Source organism: Macaca nemestrina, chromosome 11, assembly GCF_043159975.1.
Source record: "Macaca nemestrina isolate mMacNem1 chromosome 11, mMacNem.hap1, whole genome shotgun sequence".
In the NCBI taxonomy this organism is placed as follows: Eukaryota; Metazoa; Chordata; class Mammalia; order Primates; family Cercopithecidae; genus Macaca; species Macaca nemestrina.
In genome coordinates this window covers 125,465,104-125,478,413 of record NC_092135.1, presented here as the reverse complement: position 1 = coordinate 125,478,413, position 13,310 = coordinate 125,465,104, and the positions used below count along the sequence as shown (strand labels likewise).

Genomic DNA, 13,310 nt, shown 5'->3' with positions numbered 1-13,310 from the left:
AACCACTTTATAGATATTATAAATTAGAAAACCACCTACAATGCAACCAACAGCCACCAATACCAGGATGAAGGTCTGAAAGGAAGCACAGTAGGTTCTTGCGACCTACCATGTCATTAATTGTATTACTTGCTCCTGAGACAGGAAGACTCATATAAGGTAATACGATACAAAATGTAGCTGATCGCACAAATGATGAAATAAAATCCTCCAATAGACAAATACTGCTTTGCTTGACAGTTTATTAAATACACTACATTTGTACCTTATTCTGTAGTTTTTTAAATTGTTCACACATGAACTGAGTAAAAACGTACTTTATAGAAAACCAAGTGCAAAACTAAAATGAAAGAATGCACATATTGCATACATATTAAACTGCTGAAATGTTAGAACTTAATCTGTACAAGTACCTAATGAAGAAGGTTATGAAATATTAGGTGGTTCGAGTTTCTCAAATCTGGCACCAGACCATGACTTTGAAAGTGTTAATGTTGAAGTGTTGATGCAAAAATGTCTATTAACAAAACTGCTTAACAGTGTTTGAGAAACAGGACAAAAAAATTGTTTTTCTTTCACAGACACTTATCTAAATCAATTCTCTACAGACTCTCTCCTATTCAGAATCACTTGTGTGGACTGATGAGGCAAAAAATAAATTCCTTTTAAAAAACAAAACCGGAGCCTATTTACAAAACATGCAAAGGGAGAATTTTAAGCAGGTGTTACTGCAGAACTGCTCAAACGTGAATACAGCTGAGTGACAGAATATACCTTCACTTCTACAAATATAGGTCCTTCCTCCAGACTTTCTGGAAGAAATACATTTTCAGGGAGTGGACTATAAAATGGCATACAACGCAGAGACAGAAACAAAGAAGTTTGCAAATCTTTTATATTTCCAGTTGTTGAGACAATATTTTTGAGAGCTGATGTTACCTCTAGCGGCGAAACCACAGCCAGCTATTAAGCAGCCAGAAAGCTACAGTAATTGAATACATGACCATTTCTCTTTTAGCACGTTCTTTGTTCTCCTCTTCCAGAAGTTGTAGACGTCTATTTAGTTTGATTATCTAAGTGAAAAACAAACACACAAAAAATACAATATAGAGGCTTTTATGAATAGAGCAATCAGATTCTTATAAAGTAGTACAATAATTTGTCAACAAAAGTATTATTACAAACATGGAAAGTTGCATCTGGAGCAAAATAAACACAACTACATATAGAAAAACATGTCATTCATGACAGCTCAAATTCACTTAAACATCCTTTCCCTTCTTCAGATTTCTGAGTTAGGAAGGGTATATTTCCTTCCTAACTTGATTACAAAGTGAGGTGAGGAAGCTGTTACCTACTGTTATTCTGGCAGAAAAGACTCAGTATGCATTTTGGCAGGCTTACCACAGCACAAAGAATACGGGACTCCTTTCCCTTCCTATGTCTCTCCTGGGAACTTCTTCTCACTCAACCTCAGTTGTTCATCTTTAACCCGGCATAACTGCCTTCTCTGTCCACCTCTGAATTACTGACACAATCCAATGAAATAACCTACTGTAGTGGGCCTTGGGATATGGCATCCAAACCCTTCAGGCCCGAAGGCTGATTCCCCAGCTGCTGGAAATGCTGCTGGCTGACAGTACAGTACCACCCTTGCTGTTAGCCCTTACTGTGAAAAGCCCGGGGCTGAATAACCAACCGCCTGCTTAAGCTCATGTTCTCCTACTGATCTTCACCTAAAAACATCTTATTTAATTCAATTTCCCTCTACATCTATTTGGCATAGACACAATGAGAAAACCAACTATGTCTTCTTCACATGTGTGTATGTCTGTGTGATACTCGAGGCTGTGGGAGTATTAAAAAATACACATGTGCAACTGCAGTTCTAAGAAATGATTTATTACAGAATACAAGAAATACATATGCAGAGATGCTGTGCAAGCTGCAAGGAGCAGTTTCCAAAATGGAGTTATTAAACACAGTAACAAAGGTTCCAAAGTGATTGTTCCACATTTCAAAAGCCAAACAAGCAACTTATGGCTGTAATGGTTTGCTAAAGACTCTTTGTTATCGGCCAAAATTACATTCATCTATCTTGGTAATACTGTTTTACGGTGACCACAACATGTAAATGGTAGTTTAATATATCTTTAATCAAAACGAGAAAATCAATTATGGCTTACTAGCTTGACAGATAAAATAGTTCAATTCATGGGTCCCACAGGAGAGAAAATGATAAAATGTTGAGAACTATCACTTTAAAATACTGTATGAATTTAACTGAGAAATCTATCTTATTTGGTACACTAAATACCTGTCGTCTTAGTGAAGCTGCATCTACAACAGTCAGGTCATCTGACGTTCCTTCAATTGTTGTATCTATATTTGAAATGCCATACCTGCAGGTAAGAGACAGAAAGACAAATGAATATTAAAGTAGAACTCAGAGTAACTGGCACGCCATGTCATGCTTTGTGTAATGCTCAAAGTAGTATTCAGAAAACTGGTACTAATAACATGAATTACTAAAATATTTTACCCCCTGAATTTGTACTAATAAAGGAAAGGAAAAAGCTTAAAATGACAACTGTCTACAATATTGAATAGGGGCACTAAAAATTGGAGAATGAGAAAAAATCCTGACTAAAGATACAAATAGAAAATTCTCAAGCCAGAAGGATTGGCGATGCTAAAAAGGGTCCCTGACTGAAAAGGTCTGAGAGCTGCCACTTAGGATAGAACAAAATATGATTCTTACACAAACTTATGTCCATATGTAAGCCTACAGGCACAGACTCACTGGCAGGGAACACAAAGTAGACTAACTCTAACTAAAAAAAGAAAGACTCATCACCTCTTCTCATAGCCTCTTGTCTTACCATTTGTATTCTTTATTTCTTTTTTTTTTTTTTGAGACAGAGTTTCACTTTTGTCGCCCAGGCTGGAGTGCAATGGCACAATCTTGGCTCATTGCAACCTCCACCTCCGGGGTTCAAGTGATTCTCCTGCCTCAGTTTCCCAAGTAGCTGGGATTACAGGCACCCACCACCATGCCCGGCTAATTTTTGTACTTTTAGTAGAGACGGGGTTTCACCATTTTGGCCAGGCTGGTCTCAAACTCACGACCTCAGGTGATCCACCCGTCTCAGCCTCCCAAAGTGCTGGGATTACAGGTCTGAGCAACCACGCCCAGCCTATTCTTTACTTCTTATTTCTAATTACTTAGGCTCTACTGTATTCTCCTGCAGAAACAATTATGAAATCTCCTGAATACATCTTGCCACTACATTTAGCTCCAGAATTGGCCCAATAATGAATAAGAGGCTGTGTACAAAATAATACTGAAAAACCCCTAAGACAAAATCCAGAGAAAGCATAATAAAAAAGTACTTTTTGTTCCGATGCAGTTACTTCTAAAGGCGAACTACTTTTTAGGTGAATGACACTAAACTTCTGAAAAACAAAGACAAATGCCATTCCTCTCCTTTGCCTGGATTTCCACATTTTAAAATTTAATTAATAGCTTCATTAAGCTACAACTTATATAACCATACAATTCACCTCCCATATATTTTATATCCTAACTGGTTATTTCAGCAAAATGGCACAATACATTTTCTAAATGAGCAGAACATAAACAAGCTGAATTAAAAGTTACTCCTGTGTAGTACACAGAATTAGCACATGGATCATCTACTCTAACATCTAGCTCAGCAAGTCCCCGTACAAAAAGTACATACCCACAACAAAGGGATATGAAGCGGAATTACACGTTTCATCCAGACATGTTCAAGACAAGTCTATCCAGAAAATCCTTTTGTTTTAAATATTGTTAAAAGTAATAATTTAATAAAGTATGCAAAAAACCTTAAACAATAGATGGCGTGTACTGACCCTAGATAATCTACAACCATCTCCAAATGTTCCTTCTATGGCTAAATTGTCTTGCTTTCTCATTAGCTGTCCCCTTGTTTCCTGAGAACACAGTAAACAACCTGGGGCACTGAGGGTAATTTTACCAGTTAGAGAAGTAAACTTCTAAGTTAGTAGATGCTGGAACTATGGGTTTACAAATGATTAGTGGAAAAAATAAAGGTTGAAGGTTCCCTTTTCCTTCACTTCATCCTCAAAACAAAACTCTTCTCTTTCTCTGAGGCCACATAACAGATGACTAATTAGAAAAAAAAAATCCAACAGAAGCAATTGTTAAAGGGATCTGAACTGAACATAGAGAATGAAATACAAATGAAAGCGATTACTCACAATTTATATCCTGAATTAACTAAGGTTTAGATATCTGAAAAGGAAATCTCCATTTGCAAAGAAATATAAGGATATGACCAAAGATTTTACCTATATAATTCAATTGAAAACAAAAATATGTTACTTTACATTGTGTTTTAAACAAAAACCTGCATTTATTAGAACTAAAAAACTCTAATGCTAAGTTAGACTACTGGCTGAAAGATAAAAGGATCACAAACTTAGAGAAGAATATAAGGGAAAACAACAATGAACCTAACTAAGACTGTAAAAAGAACAAGTCAGCAGAGTGGTGAGGGATTACCACAGTCACGCTTTCCAACTCCTCCAACATGAATTCAGTTTTAATGAGCAGCTAATGTTTCCCTTTTCTCTTGCTTCGATGAATGCACCAGCTTCTTCTAAGCACAGAAATGATGCTGCCAGTTTTAAATCTACGGCTACAGATAATACATTTCTGCTTGAATAAAACCGACTGAAAAAGTTATACAGTAATAGCGTCTGTGGATACCAACGAGTTTGTTTTTCCAGACTATGGGAAAACTAAATGGGGATTTTGGCACTTGAGAATTGTATGTGTTTGTATGTGCCATTCTGCCAGCCCCTGTGCATATCAGGAAGAAAGGAACACTCAGCCTACACATGTCTGAAAGTGTGAAAGGGGCAAAAATAAGAGAGAAGGCATTAAATCAACAGATGATAAAAATGCTTAAAACTCAATTTCCTTTCTAAATACGTGCCTTCCCGAACTGTGGAGCTGTTACTACTGATGCCTCCCAGTTTAAGATGATGCCTTACAAACAAAGAGGTTTGTTCACACACCGGAAGTGACATTCCAGATAATTAACAACTTAAAAGGAAATGCTGGGCACAATTCAGGCAACCATTAAAATGATGTACATAAGATGAGATTTAAGATGTTTTTTCTGTTTTAGCATGTCAATTATTACAAACCACCTATAAACTATTAACACTACACTTAAATAAAATAGCTGTTCACATCGTAACATAATTATTAAACATTTTCCCTCATACTAACTGGCCAAATGTCATGACTGATTATTCACTGTTCTTAGAGAGAAGCAAGATGTACCCATCGAGGAAAGCTGTAGAAAGAAGTTCAGCTACAAACACAGGTGTGGCTACGACATGCATCATGCCCTGCAACACACAAATTCCGCCAACCATTTACCCTGGTAATTACAAAGTCTCAAAATTTACCTGATGTTCTCATGATGAGGATTAGAAGTGGCGGCAGCAGACCCACCACGCAACACAGGTCTAAGGCAGGTTTTTGCGGGAGAAGGCACAAGACAGAATCAGGAAACAGAGAAGTAATAAAATAAAAGCAAAAACAAGACAAATAAATGTCAAATAGGATTATATTGTATATTTCAATACAATATAATATCTCTCAATCACTTGAAAAAATCCTTGTCTCATGTGTCCTCCATTTTATCATTTTCATAAACTCAACATTACTATCGATCAAAGAAACAAAGGGAATCTATATTTACATGACAAAATAGCACCAACATATAAAATAATTTTCTTGGTGCTTTACATTATGAAATTTAAGACAGAAGACAACTCTGTTTAAAAAGTGTAATTCCTTTCTTCTAGTTGGAAAAAAAAAAATCACTAGCACCTTTAAAAGCATATCAGGACCTGGTTAGCTGCACCGGTATGACCATGGTTGCTCATCTGATATCAACAGCTCCATCTCAAAAACTGTATTCATAAATTTCAAGAAACTCCATTTCCCACTGTTCCTTCCCTCCCACCTTATTAATTCTGAGTAGTGCCTGATGTCTCACTGCGGCTGCGTGTCAAACTCTCAGCTCTCCAGAGTGAAAATGCAAGCCTCCACTCTGAAGCTGAGAAGATCAGGAGACGTGCTGGAGCACATTACAGGAAGTGCAATCCACAATCTGAGTCTGATCTTGAGACAACCAGGAGTGGCATACAGGGCCGCTGGGAATGAAGACTAAGGTGCACTGGGAAATCTGGTGGGCATTTCCACCCATTCTCAGTATACGCTTTGGCGCTAGAGGAGTTAGCTTTCTACCTTGATGAGCAGTAAGCTTTCCAGTGAGTTTTATATTTTAAAATCACAAAACAAAAGCTTCTACCTGTTCACTGGTCAATTCCCCCTAAAACAGTCAGCAATATTTACTAAGCAGAGAAAGGAGACTGGAGTATTGGATCCATATAAAGATTCGAAGAATTATTAAATCCTATTTTGGATATCTAATTCTCTAAGTAACCGATCTGGTTTTGCTTGAATTTAAGTATCAAGACAACACTGAATTATATAATGGTAAATGTTTAATACCAAATGCACTAATTTTTTCTGTAAGTTGGCACAGCTGTGGAATTTTGACAATACAAATCATTATTTTCTGATAATTCAATTTATGTAAGAAAATTCTAATGTTTAACTTCTATATGTCTTAAAGGTACTACCAGTGCTTAAATAAATTTCGGGAGCCTAGATGACAAGGGATTCAAAGAATTTTTGGGGTGTTTCCCCACACGTTTGACTTTATTTTACTGGCTAAAAAACATGGAGAAATCACATATGCTTGAGACAGGTCTTTTAACTCATCTCATCCTAGTACCATATTTACTCTGTGGTATTAGGAAACCTGTTATTTAACTACAATCTTAAATTATACTAACATGAAAATGGTTCATTAGATGAAGCCATCACTGTGTGCTTCTTAAAGCTTTTTAAACTGCACACAGCATGTTCAAATGGATCTGTCATATTCACCATATTCCACCACAGAGATCTCCCTTTTATAATGCAGAGCCAGAAAATAATACAGTTACCTTTCACAACGTATTTCATTTTGTCTTCTCACACTGGCAATTGACACATATAATATAAAAGTACATTAGACAGGTATTTGGCAAAATTAGAAACTTCATTCAAGTACCATTTTCTATGATAAGTGTGATTTAATACATAAAATCTCTTCAACAGTATGTTTTGTAGAGTGGTAAAGGGAAAGAAATCCAAGGCTACCACCAAGCTCCACCATTAACTTGTGTTTGTGTACTGACGTTTTTTGAGTAAATATGCTCTGACGTAACAGAACATGTGTTTCTTTGCTATAAAAATGTAATCTGCTACAGAAAATAGACAGTTTAATTGGGAATCAGGAATTATACTTTTTCTTTTAAAAGAGAAAAATTATAAATAACAAACATTGTATCCACTGCAACTCTGGATTTCCAGGTCTTCCAAGCTGTATATTTATAGGGATACTTGCCAAAAATATAAATTATTCACACATTGGTTTCTTATTCTATTCACTCAAAGCTGGTACAGTCTGTTAAGGAAAAACTGTATAAAAATAATCAAGCCCCTCCTAAAAATAAGAGCTAAGCATGACTCATCTATCAATATTTAAATAATGTTCTTACACAGGAACTAAGTTTCTTTTTTAAGATGTTAATATTTTACATTGTAAAATGAGGTACATAGCTCTAACATATGTAGGGAGAGACGGACATTTTCTAACCAGGTAAGGACCAAATCCTAACAGTATTTTAATTTCTGCTGCACCTGAGCAAATAACACACCTGGTGTTTTGGTAAACTTTCAATATATCAGTTTTCCAAATGCGTAACACTGACCTGTGTAAATAGTTTTCTAACATGTACCTAGGATTTAACTTGGTTTTCATGTTGAGCTTGGTTTAGATCATCTACATGCTTGTAAGAAAAAAATATATAGTACGTAAACCTTTTGACAGCGTCCTTTAAAATGTAAACTGAAAATAGTTCTTAAGTCAAGGAATTGTGAATCTGCATTATTTCACAGTGATAAAGCAAGCAGAAAGCATTTTTCTTTTTCCGCCAAATAGTTCTAGCTTAAATTAACCATACCTAATGTGATGGCATATGACGAAAGATAAAGTATTGCATTAGCATAATAGCCAAGAGCAATAAAATAGAAAGGAAAAAATGATGTACAGAGCAAGGAACACAGAAGCACTTAAAATTTTATAAGCAGTATTATTTTATAATCATGCAAATAGAACATTATCCAAATTTCACATTCCTATTTCTTATATCTGAAAAGTCATGCCGGATACTTCTCACAGAGGAAATAAAAACTGATTTGGCACTTAAAATTCTGACAAAATCTTGCTCAACACTGAGATCCTAAGTGAATACAACTTAAAAAAATCCTTTCAATACTGAAAGCATCAATTAGACTGATAAGAATCTAACCCTCCAGGCTCCAAGGTAGCAACTAATGCTACAGACCTAGGAGCAAAGCATTATTAATATAACTCCTTCATGAACTTTTAAAAACTTACTGAAATGAATGAGAAAAGAGAACTCCTTCCCAGAAAAGGGATTTTAGAGTTATCAATTCATCACAATGTAAAAAAGTGAAATAAAATTTCACTTAAAGTCTAAAATATTTTTCATTATTAAAAAAATACAAAGTTTATACTAATACGATTTTTGATTTTATACATTTGACTCTGAGGCACAATGCTTTTCCATTATGGAGGAAAAAATCCATTCTTTTTATAAGTTCCACATGACTGCAATGAACTGTGTATATGCTGATCGTGGGGGCTGAGACGAATCTTTTTTTTTTTCTTTTTTTACTTTTTGGGACATATAATTTTAATGTACTGTGACTTTGCCATCTAGCTATTATTACTTTTTATACAAGATTTGGAAATATCTCTCTCATTCAGATATTTTAAATGTAATAGTATTTGATATGACATATTCGCACCTAATAATCTGGTTTCCACTAAGGACTTACTGTAATTTAAAAGTTAAACAAGTTAGTTGATGGACAATAAATCTGTTTTAAGGAGGGAAGAGAAAACAGACCCTTGTAAATATTAGTTCTTAAGTGCCAGCTACTTTATATTTAATATTGTTTGAAAGATCTCCTACCACACTAAATAAAGAACTGGAGGCCATTATCCCATTATAATTAAAGGTGGGGGAGGGGAGAAGATCCTCACAAGAATTCAGAAAGCTAGATATTATTATCCTTCCTCTCTAGTTTTCAACAGATGAGAAAAATCAGGCCAAAAGAAGCTAAGCAATTTGTTCAAGGCCATTATGCAGCTATGCACTGGGGTGGATCCGGGTTAATTCTGACCGACTCCCTGAATCCATGCTTTTTGTTCTGAACCTTGCTGCTTCTTATAGCTTCCCAATAGTCCAAGAATGTCTTTGAAGCTTCAAAAAGCACAAAAGGGAGTCTAAACCCTTGGGGAAAAACAAACAAAACACATCTATACATATACATGTATATATAATTCCCCTCCCCACACCCTCATGCCATGAGCTTTCTTTTTAAGCTCTTTTCAGTGCAGCTTTCAGTCCTTGGGCCCAAATGCATGGCACTAGGTCAACTCTGGGAAGGCCCTGAAAGGCCCTGGATTCAACAAGGATAAGCAGCATGGACAAGTGCTTGCGAAGTATGGTGACATACCCAGGGCCTGTGTGAGGACTACAAGCACTTAACAAGAAAAAGTTTGTTCAGTGCAAGCCAGAAGTCATGTTCGTTCCTAAGGTAAGAAACACGATTTATTAGAAGGGCCAGCTTAATTTATTGTGAAATCTTCAAAATGCAAAAAGTAACAAGTAAATAATCATGAAAATTCAAACCCTGACTACCAGAAGCCACTAGATAAATGTTCAGAGTCGAAATGAAATTGACTCTATCTTTCCCACAGTATGCCAAAAAAGCTCCCTGAATTTCCTTTAAAACATTATGTAGTAATAAAGCGAGGACAAAAAGTACTTGAAATAACTGCAAAAAAATTATTTCTATGAATAAGTCTAAGTTTACTATTGATGATTTTACTTGGAGATGTTCAAAAGCGAGATAAATTATCAACACTGAAAAATATCAGTATTATCAAAAAGATGGTAGCACCTGGAATTTTCAAAACAAGCCTAGAAATCCATAGCTGGGAGGAAAGGAAAAAAGTGTCCTGGCAGCTGCACTGACATCACCTCCTCAGATTTGCTTTATTAATCCAATCATATAAGTAGCATAAATAATTACACCAAGATTAATTAAAGAGGACTGGTAAGCTTCAGTGCAACACTCAATCCAACGGGACCCCTTGGCATATCCCCAAGTGGAAACAAGTACTTAGAACAGGCTAGAAAAGCCTTTGAAAAAAATCACTACGCTTTCTATGTATACTCTCCTTGACAGAAGGAAAGGTAATGTAATCTTGCGAAATGTGAATTTTGGACAATAATTTCAAATTAAAAGAAAGTAAAGCAAGCTGTTTCAAATCATTGCATCTTAGAAAGAGGCTAGAAGGTAAAAACAGAAAAGAAAGACACCACAGTCCACTAAACAAGAGGCCAAAAACTATGCAACAAAGCTGGCAAGAGTCACGGATGGCCAATCACCTGCGATTTTCATCCAGCACATCCAAGATCTGCTGGTATGCCCTACGGGTAGAAGACTGGATAAGCGACAAAATGCCACGAGCAGAGGAAAGATTAGCTCCATCTTCAGGTAACATATGGGGAGGACAGACCCGAGCCTGTTGTGGCGATGGTGTCACACTGTTTACACAAGCACAGCAAATGAAGAGAAAAACACTCAAGTCAGATTTTTATAAAACTTCTGCTGAGCAGTCTTTATCTTAATTTTCTTAGTGTTCTTGTCCCGCTTTCCCACCCTTCACTCTCCCCTCCAAGAAAACAGTCAAAGAATAAACATTTTGAATTGTTTTCAAAAACTAGCTATAAGGGAGCAATTATAACTTTGTAACCCTAAACATCAAAATAAATAAACTGAATATGAAAGAACTGTAGAGAGGGAAGATAACCACAGCAATGAATGTGTTCAACTCCTCCCATTGGAGAAGCAGCATTCTTTACTTCGTGCTTATATTCCAATTCAATAAACCAAACTTCTAAGAAACAACACTGCCGTCAACTTATGGATGATTAGAAGAGTAGGACAGGGAATTCTCACATACAGATGTCAAAGTTTAAACACATGAATCAAAAGTGATTCCATAAAAACACCATTTCAAAAACTTCATAAAGCCAATGAAGCAAGTTGAAGTTTATGACGAGTAAATGACACTGATTTAAGGATGAATTCGTCTTAGAAAATGGTAACAAAGCATTTTGATTGTTTAGTTATAGAAAGCATATGTTCTCTAGTTAAATGACTAAAGCATAAAAATATTACCAAATCTGTGAATACAGTGAAAGAAGGCAAGGACACTTCTTAAATTATCAATGGCTGATAACTATTTCTGGGTTTCTTAGTGACAATAATCTTAATCGTTCTTTCATGTGTGGGCTGAGATTCATAATTTCATTTGACTCCCCTGCCAGTACTTTCTGAAAGCTGAATGAACCAATTCTTGTGGTTCTAACCTAAACTCTTAAGATCTGTGTCAGTATTTTCAGGGAGCCGTTTAATGTTACAGCATGATTATGTGAGGTATTTAACTTAACTGACATACGGACGTGGCAGATGGTTTGTTACAGTAAGAGGACTATGACAGTGGGATGAGGGTTCAACATTCTCAACGTCAAGGCAAAACTAACATCAGGCTAAACGTCATCCAATGTGTATTACGTCTAAATGAATAAAAACAAAGCAGATGGTAAACAATTGAAAAAATAAAATCTCTTATTTTGACTGTGTAATCTTTTCTAACAGCATGTATTTGTTTGGAAACTACAAAATAACTGGGATAATTTTTGACAGGATAGTTACAATCATCTAATATTATTCCCAGAGTCCCAGAAAATTAAAAAACAAAATCTCCTCCACAATTTTATGAATAACTTTGAATGGCTTGGCGATCCAAAGAGAGAAGTACCATAATATTAAGACCATGTTTTTCAAAGACTGCTTAGAAGATCTAAGCCAAATCTTAACATACAAAGTAACTAATCTATCAAGCCTGATTCACCATAGGATTTAGGCCTAATGGTGTCAAGATAAACTCAAATTTTCTGATGCAATCTCATGACTAGTGACCTTAAATGTCCATCCAGAGACTGGCAATCTCTGGGAATTCATATAAACCAACATTATCTACTGATCCATGGTAATTGGCAAACCCATACCGGGCATTCCAGAAGGGTAAAAACAAACAAACAAACAAACAAAACCATCCTATCTGTGAAACAAAACTATACGTTAGTCTTACACTCAGAATTCTCTTTAGGCAGCACTGTGAAAAGCTGAAGCTCTTACTGCCTATGAGAATTAAAAATGGCCAGTTCTGCATCAACATAAACAAACAATTCATCTTACACTCTTCTTGATAGAGCAGTCAGCATAACTGCCTAAATTCACTTAAGCAAGTTTTAAAGGACTAATCAGTACTTTGCCTCTGCATTTGGGGGTTTAAATTGAACACTTTGTGTATCATTCTGTATTGATAAATAAACTAGCTACATGCTAACATATTAAAGGCTACAATAATCAATATTTGGAATTATAATCTTGGGGCAACAGCATGAATGAACGAAACTCAAATCCATGAAAAAACTTAATGGATTTTGGTCCATTAAAAATTAAAATAGAAGGGTTACTTTCTCTAAGAGAAATCCTTTTGCTGGAAACAAACAACAATGAATTGTTTACTTAAACTGTAAAAGTACAAGTATTTTCTGTCCACACATAGGAAATGAGGAGGTCATCTTATAAAACAGTCAAACATAAACTTACTTCAGATTAACTGCAAAGAGTTCCTAAGATGGAATGCAGAAGGGTAGATTCTAAAACAATCTATAAGATCCCTCTCAATTCTAAGATTTTACGATCACATGAAATTGGAATATAATGGGAAAAAACCTTACATGATCCTCAGTTGTAATTTAATACGAAAAATATTTATGTAGAAAGATAAAAGATGAAATTAAGTTTTTATCAATACTAGTAAAGATATTTCATCAAAAACATAACTTGAGGTTCTAGTTGTTTCTCAAAAGAAATCAACATTTTGAAGATTAGTAAAAAATTTAGCTTTTCATTCATGTGTATGGTAATCCTCCAT

The 13,310-nt window shown here is 35.5% G+C and overlaps 1 protein-coding gene across 17 annotated transcripts in view; it reads right to left on the bottom strand.

Moving 5' to 3' along the window:
• Positions 1 to 878: 878 nt before the first annotated feature.
• Positions 879 to 13,310, bottom strand: part of LOC105473983 (mitochondrial fission factor) — a 31,753-nt gene continuing 19,321 nt past the window's right edge. For 5 of the 17 annotated variants that reach the window (XM_011728306.3, XM_011728310.3, XM_011728311.3 and 2 more), the window contains 2 exons: positions 2,318 to 2,402; positions 879 to 1,073 (listed from right to left, as the gene is read on the bottom strand). In XM_011728306.3, coding sequence (XP_011726608.1) covers positions 942 to 1,073; positions 2,318 to 2,402 — 217 coding nt within the window. In that variant the 3' untranslated portion in view covers positions 879 to 941. Of the gene's footprint in view, positions 1,074 to 2,317; positions 2,403 to 5,487; positions 5,548 to 7,101; positions 7,135 to 10,686; positions 10,846 to 13,310 lie in introns of all 17 variants that reach the window. The other 12 variants (XM_011728289.3, XM_011728293.3, XM_011728294.2 and 9 more) reach the window with 4 other exon arrangements.